The sequence below is a fragment of the Xyrauchen texanus genome, chromosome 2, assembly GCF_025860055.1.
Source record: "Xyrauchen texanus isolate HMW12.3.18 chromosome 2, RBS_HiC_50CHRs, whole genome shotgun sequence".
NCBI classification, from domain to species: Eukaryota; Metazoa; Chordata; class Actinopteri; order Cypriniformes; family Catostomidae; genus Xyrauchen; species Xyrauchen texanus.
In genome coordinates this window covers 14,068,308-14,087,102 of record NC_068277.1, presented here as the reverse complement: position 1 = coordinate 14,087,102, position 18,795 = coordinate 14,068,308, and the positions used below count along the sequence as shown (strand labels likewise).

Below are 18,795 nucleotides of genomic sequence, written 5' to 3'. Positions count from 1 at the left end.
TACACAATACACCACAAAGTATTCTTCACAAACATCCTGGTCACATATACTGATCCATACAATTCGGGTCATAATTTATTTATTTACTTGGGACTGCTCCTGATGCATCCCTGGCAAAACAATCCCTATTGTATTTTATACCTAATATCTGAATCCCTAACTGCCTGATTCACTAAGCTCGGGGTACCCCTATCTGAGGTGGAAGAGATTGAGCAGGTTTACGGTGCCACTGGACCTCCCATCCAGGGACGCACTCTGCCTGGGTGGTGCTACACCAATGCCCACCTGGGCCCCCCACAGAGCACGCTTCACTTGCGCTGTTTGCTGTTTTAACCCTTAACAGCTCTCTCAGCGACTTCTTATACTTTCAATAGTATAATTAACTTACTCTTCACTCGCCTCGTCGGAGTGAAGCTCTCCCGCTCCCCTTCAAAATCTCTTCCAGTCAGACAGCCCTAACAATTAATAAAAGCTTCCTACCTTGTTTGCTGATTTGCCAGAGATGTCACCACGGAGTGATTGCCCGCCGAATCCTCCACCAAACTGTTAGGGGTATAACAGTTTTGACCCGGACCAGATATGGAGAAAGAAGACCAGGAGTCGAGAAGTTCAATTAAAGAATCAAAAATTTACTGAAGTATAGTCTGCAGTGAAATTGGTAGAGCCAGCGGCAAAGTCTCACGAGGAGATCGAAAGCCAACTCGTACCTTACACAAAATCTTACATCAATTATACCATTTGCAAGGACGTACATTCCATTATTTTACTCCTGATTGGCTAAAAGACCATAAAGTCACAACATATAGACAGCTATGCGGCCTATCAACATTAATCAGCGCACTTGTCGTCCGAGCCCGAGATTTACATCTGAAGTGACCTCGCAGATGGTCGCGGGGCATCTTCGAGTCGGCCTGGTGTGCATCCCTGGGTTCAGAACCTGGGTAGAAGGTCAAACGCACACACAAAATACTGACGAACAATAGTTCTTCTCTGGGCACAAGAGAGCCAGGGCACAACGTTATCAGGCCATTTAAACCAAAACAGAGAGATAAAATATTCACTCCTCGGGCAGAGGAGAGGGGTAGAAATAACATACATTTCTTCCCTAAAGAAATAATAAGAGAAAATCACACTTCTACTATTCAGGTATTATTACATAGGACTTTAAACCATATAATTAGTCATGGAAAGGTAACAATCAAACACAGAATACATCTGGAACCTGTGATTAACGCATTCTCCCGGCCCCCTCCCCTGAGAGGCTGGAGAGCATCACAGATAAGCTTATCCCCAAAAGACCTTCAGCCTACGTGCAGGACAGAGAGAAAGACTCTGGAATGTTCCTAAAAGAGACTAGTTAGCATTCAACACACATATGATTCAAAGTATATTTCAGTTATGCATAAGAAAATAGAATTGATTATGTGATCATGCATATAGTTAATTCATCAGTTTATTAAAGAAGTTAAGCAACAGAATACAGATAGATATTGATATAAAAGGATATATATATATATATATATATATATATATATATATATATATATATATATATATATATATGTATTGATATATCTGAAGAGACAAGGGATTTTGACCCTCACCCTTCAGTTAATTCTGACAGCTCTAATTAATACTAATTCGATGCTATCATAGTTTGACTATGAAGCAAACAATGAAATTAAAATGATCTCCTATATTATAATTTTTTTATTTCTGCCTAATAATCATTTGTTGATGTTCAGTTGGGCTACTAAAGACATTCAGCCAAGACCAGTAAGTGCTTTTATAATTTAATTTAATCAATATTGTTGATTGATTAGTATTAATGACATAGTAGACACCGGTAGAGCCATTAGGCTGCATTACTAAAGCACAGATCTAATATTTTGTCACTATTTACATTTACATTATGTATCGCATTAATACAGCGAGAACGGCAGTTGCAAACCTCATGCCCAAATACACAAGTGTACGAAAGCAGCCATCTGCCGGTCAGACAGCACTCAGATACCAGATTGAGTTTGTGCTCTGTTTTACTGTCATTTTAGTGACTTATTGGCACTGAAGTACCGGCATTATTACCATCCCTAATGTGACATATAAAGGTTGGTTTAACTTATTGGTCCTCTGTACTAAAGTATCCAAATATCTGCAACCAAGTATTAGAGTATAGATTCTAGGGTTAGGGTTATAAATAATTATACAAATATTTTATAATTCTAGAAACACACAGTCCTTTGTTATTTATACACAAACTCCAGTTACGCAAACCTTATTAATTTGAATTTTATTATTCACACAATGGCAAGGAAATTAATAAGATGGAACCTAAAAGGAAGAAAATAACAGAATTCCTAACAGGATAGAAATCAATTAGAACGTATACAACACACAGTCCACTGTTAATTATACACAACCTCCAGTGACGTTAGTCAGTTCAGTTGTATTCAGGCACTTGACTGGCTCTGTCCACCTCCTCAGCCATCACCTGTCCTGCTGTGACCTCACCAGCTGTAAGGGGTGGAAACACAGAACCGATCGTTATCAGACTGCTTCCTCTGCACTGATTTGATTGACATGGGAACGCCTTGCAATTACTGCACTGACAGGTGCTCAGAATGACAGTTCATTGCGATTAACGATTTTGGTAAAGTGTTGCTTGTTCCCCTAAACATGTAATTAAACGATTCTCAAAATACTTTGCAAATGTGTGATGTTGGGCCTGCATGGCAGGTGTATCACTTTTGCCTGTTGATTTTTGTGAATAGAAAGTAGTTGGCAGTTTCCATGAATAGGGATCATTTTGGTGTCCTATGACTTTTAAAGTGTTATGTAACAAAATCAACAGCAAGAAAAACAGGTGGGTTAAAACATCACATAATCTGATGAATTAATATTCAGTGCATATTTCACAATGCAGCATTATGTTAAATATATAATAAAAATATGTAAATATAAAATATTATTCAGCTATGTCCAACATTTTGCATGAAACCCTTTCACCACATGATTTTCCTCCATTACAATTACATTTGAAAATCATGCAAATGGACCCCCCACCCATTTGTATCCAACTGATGGAAAGATCCAGTTTTCTTTAAGCATGTTACTTAGCAATGGTGTGTGAAAAGTTGCCCAGCCCAGCCGAGATCGTGGCTGAGAGAGTGGAAAAACTGATGAGCGTGGGAGCCCGCAGATTTGACTCTCTTCCCGAGAAGACACAAGAGCTAAAAAAAGGTGAGTGTGTGTAGACAGCTACAGCAGACGACATGATTCATAGGCATTTCATACAGCCAGAATCCATCTGGGTCATTCCTGTTATGCAGTACATTTTGAGATCTGTAGAACATCAATATCTTGTGTTGCAATTTAAGGAAGTGTTTTTATAAAAGAGTATAACCAGACTTTCAGAAATATGCTCTGGTCAAGCTCAGGAATTTAAACTTTATTAATTATAACATGATTATCTGCACAATGGGTAGACAATGTTTAGGATTGAACCTGCATGCTTGAAATAAAGAGCTAAAGTTAGCCGATGCTCATTTAGAGTTTGAGAGTTACTATTGATATTTTTTTAACCAACCTGAATGAAGAAATAATTCACCAACAAATGTAAGTACTGTCATCATTTACTCACCCTTATGTTGTTCCCAACCCATATAATGTTCTGTCTTCCATGAAAAACAAAAGGAGATCAGTCACCCTTTACTTTTATGTATGAAAAAAAAAAAACATTGTCGGGTGAGCTGTCAAGATCGGAGTAGAGAGTCGAGGACTGAAGCACAGTTTCAATAGGATTTATTAAGCTTTAAAAAAATAAACAATAACAACCTTGTAGGGGAGAAACAGATGTCCCAAAAACAGACTGGAACTGGGTTGGCTGGGCAGGGGAGGAGAGGGCCTCTGGATAAAGCTTATTGCAGGATTCTCCAGAACCTGCAGCTCAGAGAGGCAGACCAGATGCAAAACAAGACAGGTAGACCATCCATGAACATTAAGCAACAAACTGGCACCAGACAGAGAACACTGGGAGGTCAAATAGGGAAGGCACGTGAAGCAAAAGCTAATAACCAGGTAACAAGGGAGTGGGGCCTGGATGGGAGACAGGAGAGCACATTGCAAAAAAACCTAACAGATGCCATGTGCTCACACCAAACACAGTGACAAGCAGTAGAGCACATGGCAATGAAACCATCATTGTTTTACTCAGAATGGTGCCAAAAACTAAAAAAACATCATGTGAGGGGCAGTTCTGTGGATGGAAATGCCTTGTTGATGAGAGAGGTCAACAGAGAATGGCCAGAATGGTTTAAACTTACAAAGTCTACGGTAACTCAGATAACCACTCTGTACAATTGTGGTGAGCAGGATAGTGTCTCAGAATGCGATTCTGAGATGTGAGTTGGAGCTGTTTTATTGGTGCTAGGGGGACCTACACAATATTAGGCAGGTGGTTTTAATGCTTTTTTATAAACTCAGCAAAAAAGAAACATCCCTTTTTCAGGACACTGTATTTTAAAGCTGCTCATTATGTGTGTGATTTCCTGCAAGACAGGAATGTCAGTGTTCTGCCATGGCCAGCAAAGAGCCCGGATCTCAATCCCATTGAGCAAGTCTGGGACCTGTTGGATCGGAAGGTGAGGGCTAGGGCCAAGAAAAGGACATCCCTCAAAACTTAGCGCTCTAACAAAAAGGAGACTTGTGAGAGAAGCCACAGAGAGGCCAACAATCACTTTGACGGAGCTACAGAGTTCAGTGGCTGGGAGTGCAGTACTGGTGCACCAGTCAACCATATCAAGAGCACTGCATAACGCTGACCTGTATGGGAGGGTGGCAAGAAAGAAGCTGTTACTCAAAAAGTACCTTCTGAAATGATGTCTGGAGTTTGCCAGAAAACATGTGAGTGACCCAGCTGTGATATGGGAGAAGATTTTGTGGTCAGATGAGACCAAGATAGAGATTTTTGGCCAAAACTTAAAGCACTATGTGTGGCGCAAACCTAACACGTCCTATGCCTCAAGACTCACCATCCCTACAGTGAAGTATGGTGGTGGCAGCATCATGCTGTAGGGATGCTTCTCATCAGCAGGGAGTGGGCATCTTGTTAGAATTGAAGGAAGAATGGATGGAGCAAAATATAGGGAAATACTGCAAGAGAACCTGCTTCAGTCCACTAAAAAAATGCACCTTTTAGTAGGACAATGATCCCAAGCACTAGGGCAAAGCAACATTGGAGAGGCTCAAGAACAAACATATAAATGTCCTACAGTGGCCCAGTCAAAGTCCTGATCTCAATCCTATTGAGAAGCTGTGGCACTATTTGAAAATTGCAGTCCACAAGCGTCACCCAACCAACCTGAACTACCTGGAGAAATGTGACTGTTCATCACTGTGCGCAAAGCTACATGGTACATAATATGTACCCCAAAAGTCTTAAAGCAGTTATTGCAGCAAAACGTGGCTCGACCAAATATTAATGTGTGGGGGTTGAATACTTATGCAAGCAAGCTATTTGTGTTTTATTTTTCATAAAAATCTTTCCCAACAAAAATACAATATCATCTTACACTAATTGATTTTGAGTTTCAGTGTTTTAAATATTTTAAAATATCAATCAGAATGAAATTTCAGTGTACTATTTGTAATTTGGTAATATGAGAGAATTGTTCAGGGGTTTGAATACTTTTGCAAGGCACTTTATATAGTGTATATATGAGTGTGTGTGTGTGTGTGTGTGTGTGCATGCTCTTCACTAATGAAAATGGCACTCTCCGGTCTTCCTCTCACTTTCTGCCCACTAGAAGCCTCCTAGAACCAAAAAATTTGTTTACGTGAATTGTGTAAATTCGTAAAACAAAAAAAGGAGGGGTAGGGTTGTTAATATCTCAACTGGGGTTAAAATCTTATAGAAAATGCCCTATCCTCTGCATTGTTGAGAATCACTTGACACCCAGAGACACCCAAATAAGCATCATTCAGCCTTCCCTTGGATGGCACCATTGCTGCTTCTGCGTCATACGGGTGTAATTTGACAACGCGTGAGGCGGAGCCTGTTTTTTTTTTCACCGTCAGGACTTTATTCAGGTAATTCATTTGAATTATTGCAGAAAATAAAAGCTTAAACATTGTTGGATATCAAACAGACTTGTACTGTTGCCAGTCACTGACAGGTAAAAAAAACTACAAATATATAGATTTTTAAGGAGCAATTCCAGCAATACAGATGTGACATTTGCAGTGAAACTTGAACAACTTAACATATAAAGTACTCATTTTGCCAGTATATAGAACCATATGTATGCATAATCATAAAGCCCTGTAGATAGAGTCCAGGCATCAGAGAATCTTCTGTCTAAAGAAGTTTTTTCAGTTTAGATCCAGACGTAATGTACACGGCCTGGTAGACCACACATTGTAGTAACTGTTTGAATTGAAATCCAGAAATAATAATAGCCATGTAATGTAGAAGTGTTAGCACTCCTAAGAACATGATGTTTAATTTTTATTTATTGTCGTTTTCACATAAATGAGGAAAATCTGAGTTACGGACATGATAGTTGTGAAAGTAGCATCTGCATGATGATGGGTAAACAATCCAAAATGCTTTGAAACCAGCAGACTTTGACCTCTGAGACATCAGTACTATATCCTTCAAGGGAAGCATTATAGATGAAATAAAGATATAATCGTGATATTGCCTAGCACGATTACTAAACCGCAAAATCATGCAATTTTGTCGCTTTGATCTGTAATTTCCCTTTTTGTTTTGTCCTTTGTTGATTCAGTGCGTGAGAACCAGTTGCTTTGATGTCATTGACATCCAACCTGGTGTGACTCTTGACTCATCTTATTTTAATGTATGCGAATGCAACATGATATTCAAATGCATCATCTGGTTCTTGATAAGTAGAGGGTTCTTTGCTGAGCTTAAAGGGATAGTTCACCCAAAAATTTTAATTCTCTCATCATTTACTCACCCTCATGCCATACCATGCCATATCTTTAGGTCCACACAATGCAAGTGAATAGTGGCCAGAACTTTGAAGATCTTAAAAGCATGTAAAGGCAGCATAAAGGTAATCCATATGACTCCAAATCCATAACTTCAGAACCAATATGATAGGTGTGAAACAGATCAATATTTAAGTCCTTTTTTACAATTAATTCTCCTCCCTGCCCATTAGGTGGTGATGTGTGCAAAGAATGCAAATTTCCAAAAAGTCTTAAATATTGGTCTGTTTCTCATCCCCACCTATTACATAACTTCTGAAGACATGGATTTAACCATTGGAATCATATAGATTACTTTTATGCTGCCTTTATATGCTTTATGGACCTTCACATTTCTGTCCACCATTCATTTGCATTGTAAGGACCAACAGAGCTGAGATATTCTTCTACAAATTTTAATTTGTGTTCAGCAGATGAAGGAAAGTCATACACATCTGGGATAGCATGAGGGTGAGTAAATTATTAAAATAAATAACTTTTGGTTGAACTATCCCTTTAAAATGCTGCAATAACCTTTAGATAAAGAATATTTTTAAGAGATTAACAAACAGCCTTTTGTATCAGTCTGTGGTATACTGGAAGGCATTCTGTTTTCCAGCTTTCAGATGACTTTTACACATCTCTGAAAAGAGTTTAACAGGATGTCTATAATATTGTGTGCCTTTAGGCTGAGCTTTCTATGAACTCGTATTTTAAAAGCAAAAGGCTTACATTTTGTTATATGCTTTCAAGACATTTCTGATTTATTTTGATTTTATATTCATACAAAAAACCTGACCTTGTACAATTTGTTTTGTATTCAAAGTCAGAATTACACAATTGAACTACAGTAAACTGATATTTAAAAACAAAATAATGGTGTCTGAAAAATTGTATCTGTCTCTTCTGTGTGTGTCCTCTGTAGCATTTCTAGATTGTTCGGCTGATGAGATGGCACCAGTAATTGTCTTTGTGTCAAAGATGTTTGCCGTGGACTCCAAAGCTCTTCCACAGAACAAAAAGAGGTATTGAACTTACATTCATATTTACACATAGTACACATAACACAGTAATGATTCCAGGCTCATTTCTAGTTGGAAATTAAAACCAACTGTTCAGTGAGCGAGTGTGCCGATTCAGTGACTGATTCAGTCCATGATTCAGACTGATGTGTTAGATTCATTCTGATTTGTTAGTCAGGATGACTTTCACTCACTGAGCACTTTATTAGGAACAATATGGTCCTAATAAAGTGCCCAATGTGATCTTCTGCTGTTATAGCCCATCTGCCTCAAGGTTCGACATGTACATTCTGAGATGATAGTCTGCTCACTACAATTGTACAGAGTGGTTATCTGAGTTACCATATCCTATCTGTTAGCTTGAACCAGTCTGGCTATTCTCTGTTGACCTCTCTCAACAACAAGGCATTTCCATCTGAAGAACTGCCATTCACTGGATGTTTTAAAAAAAAAAAGTAAACTAGAGACTGCTGTGTGTGAAAATCCCAGGATATCAGCAGTTATAGAAATACTCAAATCAGCCCTTCTTGTGCCAACAATCATGCCATGGACGAAATCAATCTGATCACATTTTTTTCCCCATTCTGATGGTTGATGTGAACATTAACTTAAGCTCCTGACCCGTATCTGGTTGATTTTATGCATTGCACTGCTGCCACATGATTGGCTGATTAGATAATTGCATGAATAGGTAGGTGTGCAGGTGTACCTAATAAAGTGCTAAGTGAGTGTATTTGTATGTTCTTTCTGGTGTGAAATCAGTCCAGCGCAATAGAAATTTATATTGGCTATTACATTTTTTATATATTATTTTGTGCTACCTGTTTTTTTCTCTCTCATCGCAAACAACTCACTAATACAGTATATATTTTTGTCAGGCAAATTGTCTGTATTCACTAAACGAGAAAATACTGTGCAATATGACATAATCACAGCGGTCAGCAAATAGTTTATGTTTAATATTTTTTTTTGGACCAATTAGATTTCACAGTGGGTGCTACATAGCACAAAGCCACAGAAAGAGAAATTGAGCAATTTTTCAAAATGTCCTGTCAAAACCTGGATATTTTATAACATTTCCAATAACACTATTATGATAACAGACAGATAAATATTCTTGAAGAACATCAAAAGAAATCTAACCTGTTCTTTATGTTATTCTTACTTTTGAACAACACATTCTCTCAAAATAGGCCACAACTCTTCCTTGGTTTCAATAAAGATAATGATCAATGATAATCAAGAAAGAATTGAAAATCCTTTAAAAAATGTGGTTACACTTTCTTACAGTATAATTACTGTAAGTACTGAGTAAAATGTACCTATGTACTTCCTATATTTTTATGGTTAGGGTTTGTTTTTAGGGTAAGTGGCTTGTAATTATGCATAATTTACTGATATTAGTATAGTCAATACATGTATATTGTATAACAAGGACACTGTAAAATGAAGTGTACCAACATTTCAGCGCAACCAATAAGGTCTTATTTGATTTCCACTGAATTGCTGTAAGAACCCTGTGGGATTGGCTCCTAAATGTTTGAGTAAGTTTGCAATAGCCCTTGGGTTCTACAAACTTAATGGACCGTGGCCAAATAGTGGTGTAGCAATTGATCGAACAGCACCATGCTTACGGAGAGAGTATGTGTGTGAGAGCATGAGTGTGTGGCAGTGGTTTTTGTTTTTTACTTTTTTGCTGGACTATAAGATTTCGCTAGCTTGGATCATGTTTATGTTGGTGTCCTTTATGTCTGGACTCAACTGAAATAAATGTTTTTAGTTTTCATCATAAGCAACACGAGGTTGTGCCAACTTGACTGTGGATCAGTGTTAAGGAACAATGCCCTATCTTATAGTGTCATGTTGTGAGTTGAGACACTAGATGGTGCTCTCAATTTGTCAAATCTAAACCATACTCCTCATATGACCTCAGATCTGAGGACACAAGCTGCTCAGACTCTTTGTTCTGGAGTCAGTGTATAAGTCAGCTCACAGACTGGAGTCATGGTAAGCTGCCTTTTTAGGACTGACCACAGATCAGACATGTTCCATTATTCATTGGATTGTTGCGACTACAATAGAAGTATAAAATACAATTAAGCAGTGCCACAAATAATTCAGTCAAGCAAATCTTTTTCCCCTCTGTGTCTTTTCAAACATTCCACCCACAAATTTTACACTTAAATTGGTGATGTGTCTGTGTAGTGTTTTCAACCCTTATGTTCTCATGCTTTTCTTTGTCTTCCTTCTCACCTTTGAAAGTAAGTGACAGCCTGTGTAGTGGTGGGTGGTATGACCAAATTCACAATATGAGTAATTTTATATAACTGTCACAGTTTGTCAAAATATAGTTATTTTTGTTGGAAATGCAATGAAACAATGGTTTATATATGAATAAAACATGGTGATACCTTTTTGTTTTGGGATAATTTAGTGAATTAAATAGTTTACAATTTGCAGGAACTTTATCTGATTTGATTATTTTCTCTTTTCATATTAATCTTGATTAATGTAGCAATGCATACAATCATGCAGATATGGGTCAGCAGCTTTAGGTAATTTTCACTTGAAACATCAGAATGGGGGAAAAATGTCATCTCAGTGATTTTGACCGTGGCATGATTTTTGGTGCCTGACGGGCTGTTTTGAGTATTTCTGTAAATGCTGATCTCCTGGGATTTCCATGCCTAACAGTGTCTAGAGTTTATTCAGAATGCTTCCAAAAGCAAAAATGCTTCCAGTGAGCAGCAGTTCTGCAGTTTATGCTGCAAGTTGAGGCTGCAGTGGGCACAGGCTCATCAAAACTGGACAGTCAGTGACTGGAAAAACATGCTTTGCTGAATCTCGATTTCTTCAGAGGTACACAGTTGGTAGGCCCACAGCAGACTCTGCTTTCTGTTCTTGGCTGACACAAGTGGATCCTGATGTGGTCTTCTGCTGTTGTAGCTCATCCGCCTCAAGGTTTATCAGAATCAACATGTATTCTGAGATGCTATTTTGCACACTACAATTGTACAGAGTGGTTATCTGAGTTACCGTAGCCTTTCTGTCTACTCGAAACAGTCTGGCCTCGTCATCAAGGCGTTTCTGTCCACAGAACTGCTGCTCAGTGGATGTTTTTTGTTTTTGGCACCTTTCTAAAAACTCTAGACACTGTTGTGTTCTTTTTAACCTGACATGAATGTGCCAATCCTGCGTGAGACGCTTTAAAATGTGAGACAAAGACATTCGTCCATACATAGAAAAGCCATGGCATATCAGAACAGACCCATACAAAAACATGTTCGGTGTGAACGGCCCCTAACTTGTCAGTTCACATGTGTCTGTGAGTGAGAGCGCGTGTGCGAAACCAGTTCGGTAAGCCTGTTTTATGTTTTCATTCATACAAACACAAACCTGACCCGAACCCGAAGTCCTATTTGAAAAATTGACCCGATCCCGGTCCAAAACCTGTCGGGTTCTCTGGTCCCATCGGGTTGCAGACCTCTAGAGTGTATATGTCCATTGAAACCAAAAGACTCTAGAGACATATCCATAAGACAACATACAGAAATCTATAAAAGCAAAAAAAAAAAAAAAAAAAAAGGGAGATGAAAATGTCACATTATAAACAAAAAAACAAAGAATGCAAATATGTGGGAGTAATAATTCAGTTATTACTCGGCCATTTATCCAGATACATACATTGCACAAACACACCCTTTGTTTTCAGACCTCACCTTGTTGACCTGGTAGCCTTGACATTGGACAGTTGACACCATAACACTACACTGATTTCAAAGTGAATTGTCTTCATTTTTAATGGGTGTAGAGACAGTTAATCATTAGAAGCAGATGAGCATCCAGGACGATGCTTGGCTGCACTTGTGCCTTTGAGGATTGTTTTAATATGTGGGCTGAGGAACATGTGCAGACACTTGCAGGCTGCATGTAACATTTAATTGGCTGCAGAAGCTCCTATGTTGTATTAGATGGGGGGAATCCAAAGTACAGCTAATAAAAACCATGCCGAGTTCACACAGCGCAGGAAGAGTGATTTGATACATGCACATGACTGTCAGAGCTCACACGCAATTACAAATGTACCGAACAGCCAGTAATGACAACTCACTCTACGCACACATCTTTAAGACACCCGGACTAGTAGCAGCCAGCTTCTTCTTGATAAAGTATGATGGCAGGGATGTATTCGGAAGTCTGTTTGGAAACAATGTTTATTTTTTCAGTTCTGTTCCTTGATGCTAGTAGCGCAGCAATTACATACATCAGCTAAAATATATGTAGTATAAAGTTGTTATGCTTAATAACTGTTTCAGAGAGATTAAAAAACTCCCCCCTTTTTCTATTGGCCGTACAAACAGATCTCATCCCAAATTCACTTCTTAGAGATGATGGAAAATGGTTGTTTTTGGAATCTTAAAGAAACCATTAAAAGTGGATTTCAGTGTGAAAAAAAATCTACAAAAGTGTAGAATGTGATTCCTTTAACTCAAAGGAAGTTGTACATACTTAAAGGAATAGTTTATCCCCAAAATGTATCTTCTGTCATAATTTGCTTACTCTTATGTTGTTCTAAACCTGTATGACTTACTGTTTTCCCTAGAACACATAAGGAGAGATTTTGAGGCATTGTACTGGTTGTTTACTGAATGAGGTTTGAATGAATGGGGACTGAAGATTTCAAACTTCAACAAGGATGCAAACATACCTTAAAAGTATTAATTAAATATATATTGTATTTCAAGGCTTGTGAAGCCACATGACAACTTTGCTTAAAGATCCAACAGAAATGAAGTCTTCACTATTTGTTTTTATATCAGCCCTAGCTCTCTTTGCCATGTTTATAAGAGTTCATTAGTCAAGTAGAATCATTCTTTTAAGTTGGATCTTTTCAATTAATCACTTGATTCATTTCACCTAACTGGTCTAAATGATTTGTTCACAAATCAGGCTGATTTGGTTTTCAAGTTCAACCCACTGATAAGTGAATTACAACTTAAATTTCATCTTGTTTCCTTACACAAAGAATTGAAAGTCAGAATTTGAATGACACAAAGTCATATGGACCACTTTTCAGATTTTTCATGGTGCTTTTATGCTCTGTAAAAAAAATCAGTACAATTATGAATAAAACAAATTTCATACTGGTTAAAAAATTATATATGCGCGCACTCGGATCACGAGAAAACAACTTTTTGTTATGCCGAGATCACAAGAAAATTATGTCTAGATCACGAGAAACGAGACAGAAAAATAATAATGCAAGGCCTTTTTGAGCTTCCGTAAATCCAGGGTTTGTTGATCCAGGTTTTATTTGAATTTGAGTTATGTTGCTCCACATAACCCTTTAAAGCATGACATATGAAATTATTGTAAAAAATTCTAATTTGACATTAAACTGTTTTAGTACATTAAACAAACTATAAAAAATAAATAATTAAAAAAAAAAAATACAAATTATATCTTATTTGATACATTATGCTTTAAAGCTCATTATCCTCCTGAGGCCCAGCAATTACGTTTTGTGTAGGACATTTTTATATAAGTTTATCTTAGCCCATATATGCTACAGTGGTAAATATTGGTGTATTATCAGAGGACACCCTATGCTTTTCAGAGATACAAAATGTTTAAGAGTTTGGCCATGACAACTTACTCTTCTTGGTCTATAAATATTAATTTAAATGTCATAGTTAATTTCAGCACATCAAATAAAATATATTTTCAATAAACATCTTTTATAATATGTATTTTATGAACCAAACACTTTATTGACATTTAAAAAAGGGAATTATATTAATATAGCAACTGATCCAAAATTTGTTGAGCGGGGGTTCGCTGTCCTTTTCTGCATATCGTGGAAATGTCCATTCAGCCATTTCGCGCCAAACCCAACAGACCAATGAGAGATGAGGGGAGCAATAATGATCACCGGTCCCTTGCAACTGCTCTCGTTAAATGCAGAATTAACGAGAGACCCATCTCAGTTCCGTACATGCAGAAAGGTGTCCCCGCATGTACAGGATGGGGAAGCGGGTAATTGCACCGCCACCGAGATGAGCCATCGTACTCACACCCCAGATTTTAAAGCAAGCGTCGAGGATGACGGCCAAGGATTTCAGCCAATAATAAACATAAACAATATAATAAATGTATCTCAGAGGGCTGACTGTACATCCACTGTTCGCTTACCCAATTATTCATGTTTAATTGTTTGTCTGTTTTTTATTTAAACAGCTGCAAGTTTAAAGTTAATCACTAACTGAGCAACAGAATTAAAGTTAGTCTAGATTTACTGTGAAATTTAAATTGGGATGTTTTAATTATTTTTAAACAAGGTGTAAAGTTTGGTACAACAGACTTTTTAGATAAACCTTTTTATATTTAATTTTAAGATTAATCCTTATTGATGCATCCCACCCATAGTCTTTGCCCATGTATGAGTGGGCACATAGGTATTTTATTTTAAACACCTCAGAGTGATTTATCTCCCAAAAGACAGGCTTACATCACCATCAAAACACCTTTTGCATGACTGAAGGAGACTGAAAAATTGAGCTAGATCGAGCCACATAAAATTTAGCACTGTCATTTTCAAACTGCTATTTTCTTATCCACCCTCCAAACAGCACTTTTGATGCTGAAATAGCTTCAATTCCATGTGTTTCGAATGGCGTCTAACTTGGTGGAGATCAACTCCATTTCCTTCAGCTCTGCTAGAGTCATCGAGGGATGAGGGGAGCATGATTATGAACGGAAAAGAGTTCGGCTCAGTAATATACTCCTGTTTATTCAGTCTAACATCATACTGTTTCCTTCAATCAAAAACGCTGCGGTTAATATGCCATTGCATTTCAACCCTGACCGCCAACTCGCCACTAATCCACCCTGGCAAGTGTCTGGAACTCTCTACAGGCAGAGAGGAGAGAAGATGGGAGGCTCTGGATGAAAGAAGACAAGATTTATGGCCCTCAGTTAGTTTTATTGCCTGTTTCTTTTGCATTTTTTACCTTCTCCAGTACACCTTATGCAATTTATTGAAACTCAACTGAAAAAAGAGTCATTCTGAAATCATTGCGTTTTAATGTCCTGAGCTATAAGCACATAAACATATTAATTACTGCCCATGCTTATATACAGCATCAACATCTATTCTGCATTCAGCAATTTGGCCCAATCTGATGAATGACAGTGTGAACTATGCCGGTTCATGGAGTTTAACCAATCATAAAAGTAGTGATTTACATATAAATGTGTTACAGGTATGGAAGCAAAATGTTGAATTTAAAAAGATCCCATGAAATTGCTTGACAAGTGCATTTTTCAGTCCTGTGTTGATGCATTTCCAGCTTAATTTTATGAAAATTGTTGGGACGTTTTCTTAAATTGATATTACGTGGTTCCTTGCATGTATCACAGCATTTCTGAGGTGAAATGTCCACTGTGTGGAGCTAAATGTGACGCATGATGCATTTTTTCCCAAACAGATGAGGTTTTTGAGGTTAATAATCTATCAAGTTTAGTGCTGCAACAACTAAGCAATAAAATGTATAATTATCACTAAAGAAAATCTACATGAATTTCATTATCGATTATTTGGATATGTGCGGTGAACACGATGAAGCTCCATCAATGATGTCAGTTTACAGGACTGAAAAATTCATTTGCAATATGAAACTTGTTTAAAAACAACGGAGACAAGTTGAAGCAGAAAAAACACGAGTTGTCTAGCGCACAAGAGAACTTTATAAACACTTGAAAGAAGATCATAATAAGCATAGATTTTAAAGCATACCGGTTGCTGCATCAGTTACGGTGACAGAGTGATTGATGAGCTAAAGTGTTGTTCCTCTCCAGTGCATAACTTACATTTTAATGTTATTTTCTATATTTTATAATGCATAAGTGTTATTAATTCAAATTCAGGTGCGTATTTCCATTTTGCCAAACTGTTTACCACAAGCGAGTCTCCATTAAACGAGCGAGCACATCCACATCCATCAAACTGATGCAATGGAAAATGGGAGCGCTATCATTTTCAAACAATGCTTTCAGTTTAGTAACCGTGCAACATCATACCTCGATTTCAGAGGTCTCAGAGGTCAAAAGTGTGCTGGGTTTGAAGGGTTTTAGATGGTTTCTCCTTATCTTGCAAGCGCATATAAAACAATAAGCAGAATTTGGTGTATAATTTGGCTGTTGTTGGAATAGAATAAGAGTTTTAAATGGGTTGCATGAACGCTCAATGTTTTTTGACTGTTTTCTGAGGGTTTCTTAATTTTTAGACTAGTCGACTCCAAAATGTAAGTTTAAATGTCAGTGAAATTAGTCATTCCACACATCCCTATTAACAATTCATGCACTATAGTAAACATGTTTTGTTGTTTTAAGATAGTATTATGTGAGAAACGGGTCAAAACGTGAAGTTTTACTCCTCATTTGTGATAAAAAGTCATTTTTGTTGTAGTGCCTTTGCTGTTCATTTCACCAGGAAAGTGCCTTGATGCATACAAGGAGCCATGTAAACATTTTTTTGCAAAAATGTAAGTATAGTACCGTGATTCTATGAGACTGGGTTGCGCATTTCTTATTGAAACAGGAAGTTTGGGTTAAACATATTGAAGGGCTAATCTCCCCTTTGTTTATATATAGCCAATAGGCTTTAGTTACCTCACAGCCATGAACTGGGATTTGCTATTGCTGGTCAGTTGAAGGGAGTTTTTAATTTGACAAAAATGTGTGTGGTGCAGCATGAGTCATCAATATTTTTGGTCAGTTTTCACAGCAGAGAAAGACTACTTCAAATGCAAATGTGGTAAAAGTTATGTCAACGTTTAGGAGTTCACTAGCATATAGTTTACCTCAAACATTATTGGGCTTGGAATGGTTTGGTTGGCCAATCATTAGAGGTCATTTTTAGAAGTCTTAATGGTACACTAGCAAAAGAAGCCTGTTTAAGGGTCAGAAAATTGGTGGAAAATGGTTGTGTAAAACGAAACTGACTTTGGTGCAAGAAACCTTAATTAATGTTGTACATGGAGGGAAAAAAGATAAACTTATCACTAATCCATCCTGGGATGTGTGATGAACACCCTGCAGGCACTTCAGAGATGATGGGGTCATTAAAATTTGGTGAAAAATAAGGCCTGCTCCATGTGAGTTCTGCTCCGGGGCTCAAGATATTCCCCATTCATTTTCTCTATTGTCATTTCAGCATTTACCGACTGGGTGATTACATGAGAAGACACATTTCACTTAGTTTTACCGTATCTTTCAACATACCTTCAGAGGTTAATTCATGTTTTTTTCTTTCTTGCTATAAGTTGGAGAGAAAGAGCGTTGTTTGAATGGCCAGCTACTGCAATCTGTCACATGCACTATTAAAGAGTATACTTACAACATGTATATTTTACAACACTGATTATTTTATGACATCACAAAATATGGTGAAATTAACTTTATATTCAAAAGCTTTCTATAAAAAAAATTAAAATACAAATAGTTAAAGATGAGTATTAATATCTGCTACATAGATAACGGTAAAACTGTACATATCAAATGCAGTCTATATGCAATTTGGAACAAAAGACCACTTTGTGAAATCTGGAGGATATACCTGATATCTGGTGGAAGCGCTTTCCACCACTGAGGAACAGAGACTATATGAATGAGCTGACTTTGTGATACGTTGAAATGTAACCACCAGGTGGCGCTCATTCTTAGATCGCAGGGAGCAAGAGGGGACATAGACCTGGAGGAGTGAATTAAAGGAAGAGTGTGCTGTTCCACCGGCTGTCCTGAAGGCCAGAGTCAAAGCCAAGTTATTATACAAATCTAAAAACGTGGCACAGTATCACAGAAAATGAGATGACAGTGTTTAACCATAATTAAAATGAGGAACAATGTAAACCGTTAAATAAACACTGCCCTTTCCGCCAAAATAAAGGCTTCAAGTCTGCCAAAATAAATGCTCAAAGTTAAGTAAATACTACAGAAATATATTACTGTTATATAAAACAAATCTAATCCTCAAAATTATAATACTAAAATTGTATATCATAATAATAATCTTGAAAGGAACCCACAATTATAATAGTATTAATAATATAATAAAATAATATTCAAATAGGTTCCAAAAAAGTGGGTGAATTTGTACTGTAAATTTTGCACATACTGTTAATTCACAATAGAGGTCTGCAAAGGCCTTAAAATAAAACCCTACCCATCCTGAATGATACTGTCAGATTATAAACCTGAACCCGAAATCGCTCACTGTCTATAATTTTTTCTCCTAGAAAGCACTGTTGCAGTATCATTTATTTAAGCATATAGGCATCATTCGTTACAATATTTAAACAGCAAACATATTCAGTTTTAACGAGGCACGGCAGCCCCTCTGTACGCTAGATCAGAATGGGAAAAAAGCATCCCAGACACCATCTGGAATAATTTTAAACAATACAACAGTCCCCTCTTTACAGCCTGAACTTGTTCAGAGCGTGGAATCTTTGTGACACCTACGCTAAAAACAATCTAGACGCAGTGCAGTGAATGAAACAGAGCGCAGGTGTCAACATGCATTTTTGAAAATTTTTACTTGACATGGTGTTTAAAATGTGCTGGTCCTGCGCAAGACGCTGAAGAAAAAGCAAGACATGAGGCAACAGTCAAAAACCTTTGTCCAGCATGTGTTTACATAGGAAAACAAGGGGAAAACAAAACAGAAGCACACACAAACACATTCGGTGTGAACAGCCCCTAACTCGTCCGTTCGCCATGA

At 37.4% G+C, this 18,795-nt stretch overlaps 1 protein-coding gene across 1 annotated transcript in view; it reads left to right on the top strand.

Annotated features, from left to right (window-relative positions):
* Nucleotides 1-18,795, top strand: part of LOC127658449 (elongation factor-like GTPase 1) — a 150,978-nt gene that overhangs the window by 22,390 nt on the left and 109,793 nt on the right. Inside the window, exons 11-12 of the mRNA XM_052147760.1 lie at nt 3,118-3,240; nt 7,919-8,018. Coding sequence (XP_052003720.1) covers nt 3,118-3,240; nt 7,919-8,018 — 223 coding nt within the window. The remainder of the gene's footprint in view (nt 1-3,117; nt 3,241-7,918; nt 8,019-18,795) is intronic.